Raw genomic sequence first — 20,850 nt, 5'->3', positions numbered from 1 at the left:
TTTGAATTTTAAAATATATATATTAGTGATAATTGGAAAATTAAATAGTGATTAAACAAGGAACAAATGTCACATCAAAGTTTAAATGTGAATAGTTTGATAGATTTATATTCTTTAAGGAGTGAATATTATATAAAATTCGGTCAAACAAAGTCTACTCATCTCGAGATAACTTCATATATGTGATGTCTAAAATTTTGTATGATTGAAATTCAACTATATGATTAAATTTTTGTTTGAAATTCATACAAATATAACAAAAGTTTAATGTTTTTTATTATTGAACTGTAAGCATATGTAATTTCGAAAACGGCGTGTTTGAATCGCTCTACAGCACATGCAAAAAGAATTGAACATATATTCAATAGCGATGTCCAAACATGACACTTGAAAAAAATTATATAGTAATTTTGGGTAATTCGCAATTATGTTCTTTCATTTTTGTCTCATAAGATAAATATTTTTTTTTCGTGATACATAAGTTTATATTTTCACATTATAATTGACGATTCTTTTATTCTTTATGGACCATTGAATTAGTTTAAGGATTCACCTACTCAGTATGCTTTAAGCCCATAACTTTTTTTTGGATTGGGATTTGGGATAATTGGGCCGTAATGAAAACATCCAGCAAATTATGGAGGCCCAATTGTAGGGGAAAAACCAATTTTACAATTTTTTATATTTCGTTGATCAAAAAATTTAGAAAATATTTTCTCTAGAAAAATAAGTCACTTAAAAATAAGGAAAATGAGTTACGCATTGATGTTTCATTTTCATTTTGTCTTTATGCCCTCCAACATAGCACATTCTTCACTTCCAGCTAGGGTTGGACATAAAATATCGAAAATTAAATTGGTAAACTGGATTTAAATTTTTGATAATTTGGTATTCGGTATGATACTCGGGAGTAAAATTCTAGAATTATGGTGTTCGGGTTTAGGTTTGAGACATTATTACTATTTGGCATTTTCCAAATATCGAATTATTCACTTGATGAAGATCATGTATCAACATGTCTATTACTCATTGATAAAAGTCCGAAGAAGAAAATTAAAAAATAAACATAAACAACTCAATTACATGTCTTTTAGTTGTATCAATTTATTTTTATTGATATTTTCTTATTTATTGATATTCTATTATATTGTACCTCCAAATCAACTACAAGTTCAATAAGGTTTACCGAATACCATATCATTCCAAAATTTAGTTTACCAATTGTCGTACCAAATTAAAATTTAAAATTTTCATATTTGATATCTACTTTCAACTATCAATTATCGAATCAGAAATTTGATAACGCTGAACCGAATACCGAACATCTACCCCTACCTCCACCTCTATATAGATTGTAGCTCTTATTCCCACCACTCTACACCCCATCCCTACCATCCATAGCATTTAGTAAGAATCTTTTAAGTTATTAGATTAAACCTTTTAGAATTTAAACACAATATCTTTAATTATGAATAACTAAATTTCACTAATTCCCCACACATTCATTTCTTTTGATGTACTTAATGGTTAAAAAATAATGCATTAGTGACTAGGCATGAGATATCTAATTCATTGAACATAAAAGAAAAGTAGAAAAAATAAATCATTTTCCATCATGGAAATTGTCCTTTCTATATCATTATACTATTATGATTAAGAACTAATGTCAAATGGCTAATCATAAGAACAAATGTCAAATGGGTAAAATATTACATGTACTAGAAATTTGTTGATTCAATTAGTTGGAATTCACGTCTAAGTAAATTTATATTAAGATAGAATAAAATATTCCATATAAAGAAATTCTCTATTTCTGAAATATAAATTTGATATTTTAATTAAAAATAATAATATTTCACTCGTTTCATCATATCATTAAAAAAGATAAAAAGAAGGTGGGGGTGGGAGGGGGGGGTCCCTTTTTCATCATTGAAACATAAATTGTCGTTTGGCTATATATATTAATTACTACTATGATTAATTAAGCTAAAACTAATATCATAAGGATAATATTGCATGTACATTAAGGTTGTATTCCATAATTCGAGATTTGTTAACTCGACTAGTTGAAATTCATGCTAAATAAATTTACAACGAAAAATAAAATATTTTATGTTAAAAAAATTTCCGTTCTTAAAATTTAAATTTTGACTCTTTTTTTTTTCCGCTACAAACCTGATATTTTTAACGAAGAATAGTGAGATTTTTCTCTTTCTAACACATCCGTTCATTTCTTTGTATTTTAAAGTTCAAAGTAATGCTTCAATAGTGACTACACATGAGATCCAACTCATTAAAGGAATAAAAAAGAAAATCATTTTATCATGTAAATTGTTCTTTCACAATCAATTAATAACTAATGTCAAATTAAAGGGTAATATTACATGTCCATTAAGGTTCTATTCAACAACGAGAAATCTCTCAAACTCAACTAGTCGAAATTCACGTCTATTAAAAAGGATTTCATTATCTTTTTTAAAAAAAATATTTTCTTAAAACTCAATTTAAATATACTTTTAAATAAAAATAACGAGATCTCACTCATTTCTGCACTACACATTGAGGGGTGGGGGTTGGGGGGTGGGTCATTTTTCATCATGGGAAGTAATGTCCTTTCACCATCATCAATTACTAATACTATGATTAAGAACTAATTAATGTCAAAAAGGGTAATGATTACTAATATCTATATATACTAATAAGAACATGCAAATATATTTTTCATGATATATTCCTCAAGGAGAGGCAAAAAGAATGTCAAGATTTTATTACAAGATAGTTTGATTAGACTAAAAGTCATAATTGCATTGCCTTTATATTATATTTTGTACATTTCACTTTGTAGTTGTAATGAGTAGCCCTTTGTTTTTTTTTTTTTTTTCCCCTATGGCAAATTGTGACAAAATAGTTTTCAAGAACTTAGGTCCAATCACTATAATGCTCTTATAAAGTTTGTATACATATATGTACACATCTTACAACTTTAATTTCTTTCCAATAAGTGTACTAGTGGGATCAATTCCAGCAAACCAATTTTTTTCTCCTTTTGAAATAGAAAGAACAGAGGCAGATTCAAAATTTAAAATACATGTATGCATTATTTTTTAGTGTATTTAGCGATGAACTAATGTTGCTTTTAATATTAGGCATATTAACGTTAGAATTTCTCCAAGATTAATGTTCGAAACGATCAGACAACATATAAATGATGAACCAAAAACATTGTTTATAGAACCCTTTTAAGCAATTCTTTTACTTGATGCACATTTAAACTATTACTAGCTAATTGTAAGGGTATTTGATTTGGTTTATTTCTTGACGATCATCATATATGATTTTTAGAAAATTATTAAGTTCAGATGAATCAATTTATTATTTTCTCCGCTTTTTCATAGGGGAGGAGGGGGGGGGGGGGGGGTTATGATTCAATTACTTTCAATAGATTTTGCTATCATTGAGTAGTTGAAAGTTTTAACCTTCACGTCTTTTAAAAACATTATTATAAAAAAAAAAAAATTGGAAAAAGGGGAAAGAACAAAGATATGCATCTTTTAATGTAATCAATAGTTGATTAATGTTATATTTGTAATTTGTCATCTCATGCGGTTGGATAAAATGCGTGCCACCTATTATTTTTTTAAAATTATTCAATAAAATCATAAGTAAAAGAAAATGATTACAAATTATAATAAAGCGATAAATATTTTTACTTCATTTATAATTATAAGTTTTGAATTTGAAATCTAATAATATAATGTCTAAGATATATAGAAAATTACTTATCTTTAGATATGAACTTTTCATTACGAATTTGAATTATTCGAGTCGAGTAATGGGCACCAATCATCGGATTATAAGAAAAAATAAATATAAAAAAAAAATAAAATATATATATATATATATATATATATATATATATATATATATATATATATATATATATATATATATATATATATATTGTAAATTTGTCACCATTTAATTTTATAACTTATTTGCTCTTTCAACCATTGAGATTCAAGGAAATAAATTGAGAAAACAAAACCACACATCTTTTTCCTTTGTGTAAATGCTAAGACCTCATTTGTTTTTATTTAATAAGTTATGAATCTCAATTATTGAAATTCAATTAATAAGGTGCATTTGTTTTAAAAGCTTAAGCCTTAATTATTCAAATTTAATTCATATATTTATTTTGTTTCCTTATAAAACCTTTGAATGAATATGAATATATTTAGTTGACTCGCTATGATAGAGTCTTAATATCATTCAGTCTCATCAAAATATTGTTTCGCAAAAGCTTTTCTGTCTCTGCGCTTATCTTCTCGGCAAAATCTTCACATCGCTCACTTTTCTTTCTCAACCAAATACAATATAATTTTCATCTTGAACAGGTAAGTTTTCATAACATTTATAAGTTTTTATTTAGTATTTTTCTAATTCGATGCTTCAATGTTTTTCTCGTTGAAAACAAACAGTCTTATTTATTTAGTGTTCAAATCTAGAAACGATACTCAAATAGATATGTAGATTCAAACATCTAGATCTTAATATAGGTCGATGGCAGGGTCGGGAGTCAAGTTAGGGTCGGTTTAGGTCCCATACAAGGCGAAGTTAATTTGGGGTATAGGTTGGGGTTAGGATTGAAAGTAAGGTCTAAAGGTGGGGTCAGGTTTAGGGTAAAGAGTTGGGTCATGGGTCGAAATTGGGAGTCGAGTCTTGGATCAGGACCAGGTTTAGGAGTCAATTTTTTAAAATTGATTTTTAGTACCAAAAATCTAAAAAGTGAAAGTTGACCTCGTGAGAATTTGGATTCGCGATTGAGGATGAGAGTAGGATCTGGTCCCAAGTAGGGGTCAAGTCTGTGTTTCAGGTCTCAAATCGGGGTTAGGTGTCGAGTCCTAGGTCAAGGTCAAGGTCGAGTTCTGAGTTAGGGTTGAAAGTCGAGACAGAGTCAGGTTTGTATTTCAGATCTCAAGTAGAGATTGGAATTGAGTCTCAAATTAGAGTTTGAATGTCAAGTCTCGAGTAGGGTACAATTTTGTTCGGCTCTCGAATTGAGAATTGAGAGTCAGATCTTAGCCGCATGAAGTCGATGTCGAAAAATCAACACTTTTAATTAAAAACTTTGACATTCTCAAATGCTCGAATCTAAAATATTTCATTATAGATAGTGACATTCCAATCATCCTGTCACAATTCAAATTAATCTCGAATTTAATTATGAGCCACCACTACCACCACTTTGTTTATATAGAAAGGCTACTAATACTCTTTGCCTTTTGCTCTTCACTCTTTTAATAAACTCTTCTGCCTCTCTATATTTGTGTCCTCTCAGATCTGCCACAACAAATTAAAGAGAAAAAAAGCAACAAAAACACCCTTTTGCAGAGAAAATAAATATAAACTTTTATATGGAATCTTTTACTCATATATTTATTCAATTCTTTTACTTGTAAATTTTTATCTTCATTGTTTTTTGTATATATTAAATATAAAAGCCTGCTAATGATGAAAAAAATAATATTTTCTCCACTGCATGCTTAAAGCTCTTTTTTAGTCTTTAGCTTCTCTTTCTTTTAAATTAATTAAAAGTTCTCTTTTCCCTTAAAGGTAGTGAGTGAGTGCAACTATTTATTTATTTTTTACTCAAGAGTTTCATTTCTATTTTTTAATTTTTTTATCTTAATCACATATCTTATATATTCCCAATGCTAAAAAAAAAGATATTTTTAGTTCATGTGACACACTTTCTTATTTAATCGATTAAAAATTTGCATCTTTCTTTATCGAATTCAAAATTATCGTATTTTTATCTAAAATTTCTTTCGTTATAAAAGATTATTTGGTTCGAAATCAGATTATCACTTATGAATTATAATATCGCATTTCATATGAGATACTTCTAAAATTTGATATTAACTTAATTTATATTGATATTAGCTAATACCAATTACTAACCATTGAACATTGGATCAATGTATTTTAATTTTGGGATAATATCTTAATCTCGATAACCAACAACCCTTAATTTTCTTAAGACGGTGATATACAACTTATACATATTTTTTAAAAATTATTTATTAAATTTTGATATATTAAATTATTTTTTAAAACTAGGAGTGATTTAGTACTATCTGTCTCAAATTATATATCGTAATTTCAAAAATTAATTATCTCAAAATTATTTTTATTATAAAACTTTAAGACAAAATTAGTTAGTTCTTTTTTTTCATTTTATCCTTAATAGTAATTAGTTTTGAATACTACAAACTCCTCAATATACGTATATGACATACAAATAGAGTAAACATTTATCGAATAAACACACCTTCTCTAATAAACATTTTTTTAAGATCGTATATAAAAAAATCGTAACAGATAATTTGAGACGGAAAGAATAGGTTCGACTTTCTAAAACTCTATTTATTCCCCATTGAGGTGTGTTTTTTTGTGCTTTGTTTCTATAACTCTCTCTTTCCTTCATTCCTTTTGCTTTTATATAAGTGTTTCTGATTCATATAACAAAAAGATTATTTTTGAACTTCTTTTGCTCTTCTAATTCCTTGATGATTCTTCTCTTCTCTTAACTCGACGAATTAACTTTAAATCTTGATTTCGTCTTCGTAAAATAAAGGAAGTTTCTCCTCTTCTCTTTGGTTTTTGGTTCACTTAATTAGTTCTTCAAGCCATTTTCTCATGTTTGTTGATATACAACTCAAATCTTAACTTCAATCGAGTGTTTATCGAAAATCACTTTGATAATTAGAGGTAAGACTGCGTATACGTTATTTATTTAAATAAAATTTTCCTGATTATGTTATAATTATGATTGTTACAAGTTTTAAAAGATATTATCAATAAAAAATGATTTTTTAATTTTAACTGTCTTTTCTACTTATTATATATATACACGTTTGATTTTACTGCCCCAACTACTCTTTTTGCTTTAAAGTCAAAACCAAAATAATGTATATCACATTATTTTTTAATTTAAGTTATATATATCGATATCGTAAAAGATTAAAATGTGATGTGATAGTAACTTGAAGTATTATTTTACGAGGTTATTGATTAATTTTCAACATAAATTTATTTTATAATTGATGTGATTATGTAAAATTACATCTTTTACCCCTTTTTTTTTTTACTAATACATATTGATATATATTGTTACATGTTATAACTTGGTTTATTTATTTTGATTTTTGATCTAATTTATGTAATTATGATTTGATAGTATAAATTATTTTGACACTCTCAAAACTACATTTAATATTTCTGTTTTTTTTTTCCAGTACCTTATACCTACTACAATAAAAAATAAAATAATGTTGGTCATATTTTTTGCAGAAGCTTAAGAAGGAACACAACAAGTGAAGGACAAAAATTCAAAGAGTTGAAAAATTACGTATATCACAAGGTTTTTTTTCTATTCTTTTTATTTTTCCCTTATATATACTTCCTCTCTTTCCGTTCCTAATTTACGTGATACTTTTTAAAATTAAAAAGTGAAATTTGTAAGTTTTGAACTTAAAAAGAACAATTTATTAAGTTCTGAATAAATTATTTAGACATTAATTTAGTGAATAGCTAGGTATGGACCAATGTTATTAGGTTCGTGAAAATTCTAAGTCCGACCTTGATAACAACACATTTTTATATTAATTTTTTTATTTATAATGAAACGAATATTATAACCACACACGTAAATATAATAATAATAATAATATATATAATATGATTTCACGTATACTGCTCTTAATTCATGGCTGATTTAAATGAATATTAGTATGTTTTACTTTGAGTTTTGATTTTTTTTATTAAACTATGACTTAAATAAAATAAAACATGCACTTGCTTAAATACATAATGCATATTAAAAGAAAATTCAGGATTTAGAAGCTCTCATACGATCACTGAGTTAAATTTAAAATAAAAATAATAAAATTTAGTATATTAGTTAGATTCAAATTCTAATCTCGTAGATGATTCCTCTATCTTGTCTTAGCAATACAAGAATATACTTACGCTCCTTATCAGTGGAAGTATATTTTAGTTTTTATCAGTTTCTCAATATATGTATATAAATTTTTTTTTTTTGAAATTAACGAATACATATACATACACCTCCTCTAACAAACATGAGTCCGTCTTTGAGTACGATAATCGTAAATCAGTGATAAAACTATTTTCATATAACTTGTAACTTATAAATGTATGAAATCGTAAGATTAATATTCATTAACTTGTATATCAAATAGACTATCTATATCATATTCTTTAAAATAATATTTCTTATTATAAAATACGAAATAATTTATGCACCGAATTAACTATTAAGGCAATAGGGGTTGAGGGGTCAGCTATATGCAGACTTTTATAAAAGGAGTAAATGAGAGTCTAAAATAGAGTGTCTCTCTGTACATTCTCATCATTGCCTTTTTTTATTTTATTTTTTAAAGTCTTTTTTTGCCTTTAATTCTCAACCATATCTTCTTTAATATATCTTGGGAATGAACAGAACTAGAGAATTTACAGTATATTCTTTATATATATATATATTTTTTTAAATTAATTAATTGGATTAACTTTTTTTAAAAAAAAAATTACTTCTCCTCAAAAGTTTACTCATTTTCAAAATTCAAATTAAATATCTCTATCTCAAATAGAACTAATTTATTGATTTTTTATTGAGAAAATTATATATAATAGTTAGTAGGGTTTGATTTAATTATGCTCTATGGCAAATGTTTTTTAAAAAAAATTGTCAGACACCTCTCTCCCAAATATCTCGCTCGCCACTCTCCTCCGATCTCTCGCCCGCTTCCTCATTTTTTATACAAACACACGTGTATAAAAATTATTTGTAATTGTGTAAAGCAGAGAAAGATTATATAAATACATATTTTTGTTCCACTCTCTCCCCTCTTCCAGATCTCGCTCGCTACTCTCACAAACTTCGCTCGACACCCTCGCCTTTCTCACTTATACAAATAGAAGCGAAATGTATAAATTTCGTTTCTGTTTGTATAAAGCGTGAGAAAATTGTATATACACATGCAAGTACATATATTTTCGTCATATACACTTATAATTATACAATAAAAATTACTCCCGCATCCAGTTTCTTTTGCTTTTCTCTCTTTCTCGTTTTATACGATTTTCAAATTGTATCTAATTTCTTTCTCTTCCGTTTTATACAATTCGATTCAAATGTACATTCCTTGTCAAGTCTATTTTGTCTTTCTCTTTTTCTCATTTTATACAAATTCAAGTTATATATAATCGTTCTATACACTTATAATAATATAATTCGTTTTATACACTTCGTTTTTATATAGTTTTCTGTCCAAATGTCTTTCTCTTTCTTGTTTTATACAATTTGCTTCAACTATATATGTATAACGAATTATACAGTTTCTATGTTTGTTATAGAGCGCAATTATGCAAACTTTGCTATCGCATATAAATATAATTTTTTATAAATTGCCTTTTTTTTATTTTAATTTATTTGTTTTGCTTTTTTCTTTAGTCTGTTTTAGAAAAACTAATTTTTTTCATATCAATTTTTTTCGAAACATATTTTAGATTATAAGATTAAAAAAGAAAATATATCAAAGAGGGTATATTCTAGCCACAAAGGCTTATATAGATGGTGCGACAAAAATAAAGATAAAATGATTAAAATTTTCTTATATATAAAAGAAAAATAAATCAAATAATTTTAAAATAATCGAACACTATTTTCATCACACGTGATGAGTATTTTTATTTATTTATTTATTTAAAGAAAAGGTAATGAATGTGACCTTTGCGTATGAATCTTGATTTTATATGGTCCCTTTATAAAATAGTTTTTTTAATAGTCTTGATTTTATGGTCGTGACCAAATCTATTAAGCGTGCATTTTTGGGTTATATCTATATTCGAGTCAGAGTCAAATTTAAAATTTATATAATATCGTGTTCGAACGATGAAGTTGTATTATGTAAAAATTAGTCAGGTAATTTTTTTGAATAAATACGTTAACGTTGATCTAAGTACACCAATTAGCCTTGGTGTTACCAATTAATATTACAATAATTTTTTAAAAAATATACATAAAATATTTAATTTTACAGAACAATCACTAATATGTGTGCTTCATATTTATCACATAAATTTGTCATTGCTTAGAGGAAGTAAGATTTTTTATAAGGATATAACATTATTTGTAATATATACGTTAAAAAAAAATTATATTTTATATTCGACAATAAAAATACTTGAATAACATCTCACTTTCGAATAAGTTAAGGTTAGATTATATAAAAATGCCTGCTTGTATTTTATATAGTTAGAGAAGAAATTCTTTAGCTTTAAGAGTTATCTTTATTTTTGTTTTTCCATATTAATGTAAGACTGACTATAAGTAGGAAATTTAATTTACAATACACATTGATATAGATATTATTGTTGTGGTCATAACTTAAAGTACACGTATTTAGTATTTACATTAAATTAATAAATAAATAAATATATATATATATATATATATATATATATATATATATATATATATATATATATATATATATATATATATATATATATATATATATATATATATATATATATATATATATATATATATATATTAGCATGTATGTTATACCCTTTTTTTAATTCTGTTGTAAGAAGGATATCATACTTTCTTATTAGAAATAATTTAATTTAAAATTTCTTATTTTACATTTAATAAGATAATTTATAACCACATAATTTTTATATATATATATATATATATACTCCTTGAAATAGTTTTAATTTGAGATGAAATTTGACTTCAAACTCTTCTTTAGCTTGACCCTCCCTCACTAGGAAAAATACATCTAACAAAATGTGAAACTTATTATTATATTTATATATATATACATACATAAGTATAAAATTATGCTACATTAATGTTAAAGTCAATTCTCTAAATAATCACTCAATTTTAAAAGATTATCATGATATTTCATGAGAATTCCTTAAATACAGCATGATTTAAATAATTTGTTTTTAGTGAATTTTGGATAGTGGAATGGGGTTTGGTGGGAAGGATATATCATGTCCTCCGTCTAATTTTACGTGATATTTTTTATATTTTAAAAAGTCATATATTGAAATATTAATTATTAAAATGTTATTATTAAATATATAAATATAATTTTTTTATATTTATAATTATCAAAATTTAATATTTAAAATTTAAAACCGTATTACGTAAATTGAAAGAGACGATCCTAAAAATATAGTGATGTACAAGTATGCAAAAGGGATAAAGAATAAACTTTGATTTTGCAGTGCATCGTCATTTTCAGAAAAAGAAAGTTCCCTTTATTGGTCAATGGGTATATTCATTGTTTCAAAGTGCTTCCCCACACTCTACAATACACTATTGTCCTCTCTTATGCAGACAATTTGGACTATTTGGTTGGAAGACTAAACCCTTTTTTGATATGCGTTATTTGAATCGGGATAAAATAACGATATAATTTATGTACACTCTATTCTATCTGCACCTTACTTTGTGATGTTTAGCTAACCATCACGCTAATCATTTGTAGAGACAAGACACTATGAGGTAGATAGTTTATTTAGAACGGATCAATCTCATGAATTCTGTATCGAATGAAGGTTAAGCGATCATTTAATTCATTAAAAGGTATAAAAATTCCCTCACCTGATATCGAAAATGATATTTTTTATATTTTTCGTTCGACTTGCATGTGTTGGTTGTTAGGCTAAATCACCTCAAAGTCTTTTTTATTATTATTTCTTTGGATAAGGGGAAATCATGTTATTAAGGTTAAAAATAATCATCAAATCCCCAAGAAGGGAAATAAGCTGGAACAAAACTCCAAAAAAATGTTACAATAAAGAAAATAAAAACAAAAATTAGGGTATGATTTTAATTTTTTTTATATATGCCTTAGACTAAAGGACTATAAAAGGTTTGCTACTTTTTTATTGAAATACATTCTAAATAGTATACAGATATTTTTCGTTATACAAAAACTAGATATGTTATTTATACAATCACTTAGTCAGTCATTGGTCTCTGGGCCAAACACTTGGACCGTTAATGGTGAAACCATTCTGCTATTCATCTATTGATACATCTCTTTCTTCATTTGGATCCAAATTTTATACACTCGTGACTAGAGATAAAATTTACGTATATTTTTAATTTTTAACTGTCACTTGTGAAATTACACAAGACATATTATTGTTATAGTATATACTCATAGTTTTCTCATTTCTTGTTCAATTTAATTATATATACAAACTTTTAATAAATATTATTGAGTTTATATGAATTTATAAATTATATTGAAGATTGAAAATCCGTAAACTTTAAATCTTAGAATAGGTGATGTGTCTAGAGTAGTAGAGATATTTCTGTCAAATTGTTAAAATAATACTACCTGAAAACTCTTATCAGCTGCATAAATATCATTAAATGTGATTCTTTTTATCAGCAAATATTTATCATTAAATGTTTTCTTGTACTATTATCTTAGCTTTAGCTTTTGTTTGGGTTGCACCCTATATAAATTACTTACATTATAGACCAAAATTATGGCATACTAGTAATATTACATACCTAAGAAAATAACTTACAACAATAGCAATAACATATTTTATGAAATGTTCGCTTTGGTCAGACCGTTTGTTAGATTCTTGACTCAAGAAAAACGTTTTTTCAAAAATAATTTTGGATGAATTTATTAGCATTGTAATTGTCTAAATATTTGAAGGGGATACAACAAACACCTTATAGCTCTCATTATCCAAGTAACCTTTTAAAAAAAAAAAATAATCGAGAAATTCTCTAGGGTCACGCTTCAAAATTGAGTGGATAATGAGCTTATTCTTTTATCTTTCTCTACTTAAATATATCAGTATTTCATACTAGTATTACCATCAAGGCAAAGTCACCTTATGGCCGGTCAGGTATTCATCTGAACTTCCTACGAGGAAAAATGAATACTTTTTATACATGGTCAAAATAATTTTGTATGTATGTAAATATCGAAGTCCCCTAGGCTAGTTTTGTGTGTCTATTTCATTAAATTTTAACCTAAAATTCTGATTCCACCACTGATTACCATATAACATGACTACACAAAAAGAATTTGGTAAATTTCATAAAATAGCCATATTTTTTAGTCCATTCCTATAGATTTTTGAAACTTCAAAGATAAATGACTATTTTTTAAATAATATGATCGAAAAATGATCGATGAACGTTATTTCGACTTTAAAAAAAGTTAGCTAAGAATTGGGTTTTTGGTAAAGTTTTCAAATATTTTGTTTAATTGTTGCTACTTTTTGCAAAGATATCAGGCAGAAAATTGAAAGGGGAAAATCTAGCAGTCTTTAAAATATGGTCACGGACCTCAATGTATAGGGGACCCTATACACATATATGTATCCATTTTCTGTCACATTGATTATGACACTTCATTGAAGAAGTTTGTTAATATTAAGTTGACAGTCCATCAACTCTGTCTCTTTTAACAAAAGAAATTTTGACGGAGTCAGAAATTCTAATTTAAAAAAAAAATCGTTGATGAAAACAATCTCATTTCGAATAGTGTTGAAAAAAAAAGTGTGTCACATAAACTGATACAGAGGGAGAACTCTGGCAACCTTCGTCTATGTTATATACTCAGAATCTTCAAAAAATATTTACATGTTGAATCATTCGAAAAAAGTACGATATATATTTGTTTTGAAGAATCTGAGATGAGTACGTCGTCATATTTGAAAAGTCCGAGCAACGTAGGGCTTTATTGAGGTGTATTGTTTTGTTGTTGAGTGGCTATTTTAGTGGATTTTTTGTTCTTTACTTTGCCCATTGGTATCTGCATGGTTGCATGGTTCTCTGTTTTACTTTGGCTTTGTAAACTTTTTCAGCTAAAAAAAAACTTATGAGAAGACAAAATACTGTGAAGATTTGATTCTTTACTAATTCTACTACTTTTCCTTTTGTATCTACACGTGAAAAATGTCATGCATCATATACTTTTTATTATCTATTCATTGTCTTTATTATTATAAATTTTGCATTCATACCTATCCTCATGAATTTCGATTCTTTTTAAGCGTTAACAGTCAAAAAACACATCTGAACTATTGCTTGTTCACGAGTTTTCTTACCTGAACTATCACTAGGAGTAAAAACCCATGTTGAATAGCTGAGGTGTGTTTTAATACGTAGACGGTGATAGTTGAGGTGTGTAACTCGTGAATGCATGTTGTTGTTGTTGTTAATCGAAACACTTCATAAAACTAGCTGATGTTTTTTCATTGTATTTTGTGATGTGAAGGCTAGGCAACAAACATGCCTCAATGGCAAATGAAGTTAGAACTTGAGCAAAAGCATATGGTTTCAAGAACTCCTTTACAAGAGTCGTTGAATCAGAACGCGCAATGCCAAAGTAGTGGAGAGCATAGTAGAATGGAAGAAGTAAAGAGACATAATAATGCGGGGAAGAGAAGAGGTAGGAGGAAAGGGAAAGGGATATTAGTCGAAAAAATGCAGGATAACTCTGTTTGTTCTGCTTCATCATCATCCGAAAGGAGTCTTGTGTTCCCTCGTAGGCCGGGATATGGACAATTAGGTACCAAGTGTTTGGTTAAAGCTAACCATTTCATTGCTGAATTATCAGAAAGGAACTTAAGCCAGTATAGCGTAAGACGTTAACTTACTTCTTGATGGCTAAATTATATTACTATTTTTCGCGATGACTTGAAATTTTACCTTGTTTTAATGACTTTTGAATGCAGGTAAGAATTACTCCTGAAGTTAAGTGTACAAGATTGAACAAGGCTATAATGGCTGAGTTGGTTAAACTTCATAAAGACGCGGATTTGGGTAAAAGAGTTCCGGTTTTTGATGGAAGAAGAACGCTTTACACAGCGGGGTTGCTCCCTTTTAACTCGAAAGAGTTCACTATAACTCTTGGTGATGATGATGAGTGGATAGGAATCACAAAGTACCTATTTTTGTTTTGTTTTTCCTTTATGTTTGATTAATATAGCATTAGCCTATGTTGCTCGGACTCTCTGATGCCTCCACATTCATGTCAGATCCTCTAAAAATGCACTACTTTTGAAGGACGTGAATGTGGAGGTGTTTTTAAAGAGTCTGAGCAACATAGTCGGTAGGACTAGTTGTTACTTAATTTTGACGCTCTTGATAATTGTTCTCAGGGAGCGTAAATTTGCTGTCACGATCAAGTTAATCTCACAAGCCAACATGCTTCAGTTACGCGAACTTCTTGCAGGGAAACAAGTTGACAATCCTCCACAAGCACTTAAAATCATCGATATTGTGCTAAGGGAACTTGCTTCTCAAAGGTGCATTTCATTTTTCGCTATCTCATTGTCATGGTATAGCATTGCAACTATATCCACCGTCTATTTAGTTGTTCTCGTGTTTGTTTAGGTACATATCCGTTGGGAGATTCTTCTATTCTCCGAATATTAAAAAGCCACAGACACTAGGTAATGGTTTACAGTCTTGGAGGGGGTTCTACCAGAGCATAAAACCAACTCAAATGGGATTGTCTCTCAATATTGGTAAGGCAATCGTAAACTCGTTGAATTTCTCCAACTTTATTTGATGGTATGGATGTCTGATTACTATTTTAACATCTTGTATTTATCAAATAGATATGTCAACAACAGCATTCATCGAACCACTCCCGGTTGTTGAATTTGTTGCTCAAGTGTTGGGGAAAGATGTAAGTTCAAGACCATTGTCCGATGCAGATCGAATAAAGGTACATATTATACTAATGAATCAAATGAATTGTTCCTTCTAACTTTCTTAGAAACGTCATATGTTTAGAGTCTAAAAAAGACTTATTTGCTAAATTCTATTGCTTTAGAGTAAATGATGATCGATCGTTTGTGAGTTAATCAGGTTAAAAAAGCTCTTCGAGGTGTTAAAGTTGAAGTGACACATAGGGGAAATATTCGAAGGAAATACCGAATTTCTGGATTGACATCACAGCCAACAAGGGAGCTAATGTACTTGTAGTTTCACATAGCTTCATTTCTATCTTTATTTTTGCATTTCCGTGGTTTTTAATGCTTTACTTTCTTATGATCGTTACAGTTTTCCTGTCGATGAGGAGAAGAACATGAAATCAGTCATCGAGTATTTCCAGGAGGTGTATGGATACACCATTCAGTATCCTCATCTACCTTGTCTTCTCGTCGGAAGCCAAAAGAAAGTAAATTACTTACCGATGGAGGTAAATATTGCGTGAACTACTTCATCATTCAACTGATCACTTTTATCTCAAGTGAAAAGTTTTTCCGAATAATGATTGTTGTAATAGGCTTGTAAGATACTCGAGGGACAGAGATACACCAAAAGGTTGGATGAGAAGCAGATAACTTCACTGTTGAAATCGTCATGCCAAAGACCACGAGAACAAGAAATGGACATTTTGCAGGTTTGTTGATCCATTAGTTATGAAAACATACTCCCTCCGTTTCAATTTATTTGTCTTACTCTCCTTTTTAGTCCGTTCAAAAAAAGAGTCTCTTTCCTATGTTGTAATTCTAAGTTTCCACGTGGCATGTTTAAACTTTTCTACTTTCTTAAACTCCGTGTCAAGTCAAAACCAGATAAACAAATTGAAAACGGAGGCAGTAATAAGCATATACACACACATATTTAAGCTAATTTTTGGAATGCAATGGCTTTTTAGTAACAAAGACATATAGAGATTTTATGGTAATGATCTAAATGGTGTCAATGTCCAGACCATTCGCCAAAATGGATACAAGCAAGATCCAATAGCAAAGGAGTTTGGGATCAATATTGACGATAAGCTTGCATCAGTGGAAGCTCGAGTCCTCCCAGCACCGTGGGTAATGATTGATATATCTTTACTCATACGACTCGTTTTCAAAAGCACTAACATAATTTTTTGTATGTTTTTCTTGTCTTTGTTAGTTAAAGTACCATGATGCAGGGAAGGAAAAGGAATGTCATCCACAGCTAGGCCAGTGGAACATGTTAAATAAGGTACATATAAGATCTTTCGGTTTTACATTAGCATTCGTAGAATGATACTAATCGAACATTGCTTGCCTTCATCATACAGAAAGTAATCAATGGAAGTACTGTTAACCACTGGGCTTGCATCAACTTTTCGTGTAACGTCCAAGAAAATGCAGCCCGTGGCTTTTGTCATCAGCTTGCCCAAATGTGCCAAGTCTCTGGAATGGTAAGTGTTTCCCACATGTTGTTTTAAACCTTCGTACATACTTTTCGAAAAGTAGTTCATCTTCGCAGTCTATGCATACTGTCTAAATGGTTTTGTTTATCGATACTTCATCTCAGGAATTTAATTGTGAGCCCGTGATACCGGTTTATTATGCAAGACCAGATCAGGCAAAGAAGGCATTGAACTATGTATACAATGCTGCTGCTAACAAACTTGGAGGAAAAGAATTGGAGTTACTAATTGCCATTCTACCTGACAACAATGGTTCTTTGTATGGTATGTGGCTAACCTTTGTTGAAACTTGACGTTCGTGAACATAGTATTAGATCGTTGTGATTTTCTTTCTAAAGTCTATTAATCCCGAAAGGTATTACTCCTATAAATCCCTTATTGTACACCGTCATCAGGTCATCCAACTGATATCTATAGGTACGTCTCCTTGAATTATGGTATTTGAAATCTTGAAAATATGATACGTTATCTGCTACAACAGGTAAAGATGACCTGATGATGTAAACGACTGTTTACACTGACGGTGTATATCAGGAATAAGAGTTGTTTATATATGAATGGATGTTGTTTGAGTAACAAGTTGATCGTCAATCAATCTTTAGGTACTCTGAAGAAAATTTGTGAGACGGATTTGGGGATGATTTCTCAGTGTTGTCTTACAAAGCATGTGTTAAAAATCAGCAAGCAATATCTGTCAAATGTGTCACTGAAAATAAATGTGAAGGTATGTAGAAATTCGACGTGCTGAGATGATTATATAATCCAATTTAACGTCCATAGTATATGTTACGCGGAACTTTTTCTTATGGTTAATCATTGTGTGATAGATGGGAGGAAGAAACACTGTACTTTTAGATGCTTTGAGATGGAAAATTCCTCTCGTTAGTGATATTCCAACGATTATATTTGGTGCTGATGTGACTCATCCAGAATCAGGAGAAGACTTTAGCCCATCGATTGCTGCTGTAAGCATAAAGAATACGTTAGTTGATTTCTCAGATGATCACTCAAATAGTTTTTATCTTAGAAAGTCACGTTCTTTATTGAAAAAAATTGAAATGACGAAGAATAGTAGACTTCGTGAGATAATAACAGTTAGTTGAGAATGTTTGAGCCTTTCTCGAAATGTTTATATTGGATATACGATTTTTCTTGATTCAGGTTGTAGCATCACAAGATTGGCCAGAAGTTACTAAATACGCGGGTTTAGTATGTGCTCAACCTCATAGACAAGAACTCATTCAAGATCTTTACCGGACTTGGCAAGATCCTCAACGAGGAACAATGTCTGGAGGGATGATAAGGTGGATATATATATTTCGTCATTGTAACATTCATTTTACACAATGATGTATTGACATGTTTGTTTTCCGCGCTTTTCCAGAGAACTTCTGTTGGCGTTCAAGAAAGCCACAGGACAGAAACCACTGAGAATAATATTCTACAGGTATTATATCATATGATCGGATAATGAGGCCTCTTATTAAAATATGGTTTTAGTACACCTGTAGTATTGAACCACGCCTATGCTTGATTGTTGTACATTACGTTGTCTTTCAATTTTATGCAGGGATGGTGTTAGTGACGGGCAGTTTTATCAGGTTCTACTTTATGAACTCGATGCAATTCGTAAGGTATATATGCAGATAATGTCACTACTCATATACAATTTTTCGAGTGTGTGCTTGTGTAAGTTCACTCATACTTCCCGGTACACAGGCTTGTGCATCTCTTGAACCAGGTTACCAACCTCCGGTAACCTTCATAGTTGTCCAAAAACGTCACCACACACGTCTTTTGCCAAATAACCACAACGACAGAAATCACACTGACAGGAGTGGGAACATCCTACCTGGTAACACTTTTTGCTCTACTTACATTGAGTATTGTGCTTAAACTCATCGAAAACTTAAAGAAAGAGGATCGAGATACCTCATTTAATATGTTACTCCCTCCGTTTTATGTTCTATGACGTTTGTTTGATTGGACACAGAGTTTAAAAAAACCAAAAAGGCTTCAAGAACTTGTAGCGTTAAACATGCCATGACACATTTAACAGGCTTAAAAGGAAAGTATGCCACATAAAATGGAACAGACGGAGTATAGCAATCCTTTTTCTCCCTTTTAGCTTCATTTTTCGTGTTTTTTTCAGGTACTGTGGTGGATACAAAAATATGTCATCCAACTGAATTCGATTTTTATTTATGTAGTCATGCTGGAATTCAGGTGAAATGTCAATACAAGTTTTTAATTCGAAAAAAAAAGAAGAAGCTCCAACTAGAGTTAACTAACACAATGTTGGATGTCCAGGGAACTAGTCGTCCTGCACATTATCACGTTCTCTGGGATGAAAATAATTTCTCCGCGGATGAAATGCAGTCTTTGACAAACAATCTTTGTTATACGTAAGCATTCAAAAATCTCAACTTGTTTCTATACTTGTTTTTCGGGGAAAACTCAATTCCTTAGTGATCGTTTGATTAAATTGCAGATATGCTCGTTGCACTCGTTCTGTTTCAGTAGGTACATTTCTCATATACAACCTTATGTTTCATGTTAAGCTTATGTTCGTTCTGTTTACATCAATGTTGATCATTTTATAAGGTTCATTCGCGATATAAATCCCCTGTATCTACTCTGCTTTATTTAGATCACTATAGTATTCAAACGTTTCATCGTAAATGTATACATCATGAGCTCATTTGGCTTAGCTTATAAGCGTTTTAAGTTAAGAGTAATTACGTATCTGAATACAAGTGTTAGCTGAACTTGGCAACTTTTGCAGTTCCTCCTGCATATTATGCTCACTTGGCGGCCTATAGAGCGCGTTTCTACGTAGAACCAGACTCACGTGACAACGGTTCTATACGTGGCACACGTGCAACGAATGGTTCTGTCAACGTCCGGCCGCTACCAGCATTGAAAGAGAAGGTGAAGAATGTGATGTTCTATTGCTAGAGGGTGAATGTTGAGTTTATGTTATATAGTAGTAGTGAGTAGATAAAATGTATGAAATTAGGATATGAAATGTTATGGGTATGATATACATCATAATTAGAGTCAATAAATTATAATTTAATTTTCATGTTACAATAATCAATGACAAGTTTGCTCTAAATCTAACCCACTAAATTATGCGGCTGGAGCATAATCATAATCTACATCAACGTCGCGTCCTTCGAAGGATACTGCAGGAGCATAATCATAGTCTTGATCATTGCAATCTCCTTCCAAGGATGCTGCAGGAGTATAGTCATAATCTCCATCATCTCCGTCACCACCTCCTTCTAAGCATGTTGAAGGAGCATAGTCATAGTCTCCATCATCGTCTCCATCTGAACACGACCTTCTCTTCTGAAACCCGATAATCTTGAAATTGCTAGACATTTTATATATATATATATATATATATATATATATATATATATATATATATATATATATATATATATATATATGAGTCATAGTCTCCATCTGAACACGACCTTCTCTTCTGAAACCCGATAATCTTGAAAATGCTAGACATTTTATATATATATATATATGAGTGTTAAAG

General features: G+C 29.6%; 1 protein-coding gene across 4 annotated transcripts; it reads left to right on the top strand.

Annotated features, from left to right (window-relative positions):
- The first annotated feature begins 6,455 nt into the window (after positions 1-6,455).
- On the top strand, positions 6,456-20,412 carry AGO10 (protein argonaute 10). Of its 4 annotated transcripts, NM_001279339.2 has the most exon segments (24): positions 6,537-6,771; positions 7,354-7,423; positions 14,364-14,728; positions 14,824-15,032; positions 15,250-15,396; positions 15,485-15,618; positions 15,712-15,821; positions 15,965-16,071; positions 16,160-16,298; positions 16,386-16,502; positions 16,816-16,923; positions 17,009-17,080; positions 17,160-17,282; positions 17,399-17,558; positions 17,897-18,018; positions 18,122-18,259; positions 18,456-18,598; positions 18,679-18,741; positions 18,865-18,928; positions 19,014-19,149; positions 19,447-19,520; positions 19,605-19,699; positions 19,786-19,817; positions 20,080-20,412. In NM_001279339.2, coding segments are annotated over 22 exon segments (2,817 nt in total). In that variant the 5' UTR covers positions 6,537-6,771; positions 7,354-7,423; positions 14,364-14,377; the 3' UTR covers positions 20,253-20,412.
- Positions 20,413-20,850: the final 438 nt, after the last annotated feature.

The sequence above is a fragment of the Solanum lycopersicum genome, chromosome 12 (assembly GCF_036512215.1).
Source record: "Solanum lycopersicum chromosome 12, SLM_r2.1".
Lineage (NCBI taxonomy): Eukaryota > Viridiplantae > Streptophyta > Magnoliopsida > Solanales > Solanaceae > Solanum > Solanum lycopersicum.
The sequence above is the reverse complement of the archived record's forward strand: the minus strand, read 5'-3'. Positions and strand labels throughout refer to the sequence as shown.

Bases quoted from the DNA above. Each gene is read 5' to 3' on its own strand.
- AGO10 (XM_069291833.1), top strand. From the start codon at position 14,378: ATGCCTCAATGGCAAATGAAGTTAGAACTTGAGCAAAAGCATATGGTT. The intron at 17,283-17,398 runs GTAAGTGTTTCC...ACTTCATCTCAG, and splicing joins TGTGCCAAGTCTCTGGAATG to GAATTTAATTGTGAGCCCGT. The intron at 19,818-20,079 runs GTACATTTCTCA...CAACTTTTGCAG, and splicing joins CACTCGTTCTGTTTCAGTAG to TTCCTCCTGCATATTATGCT.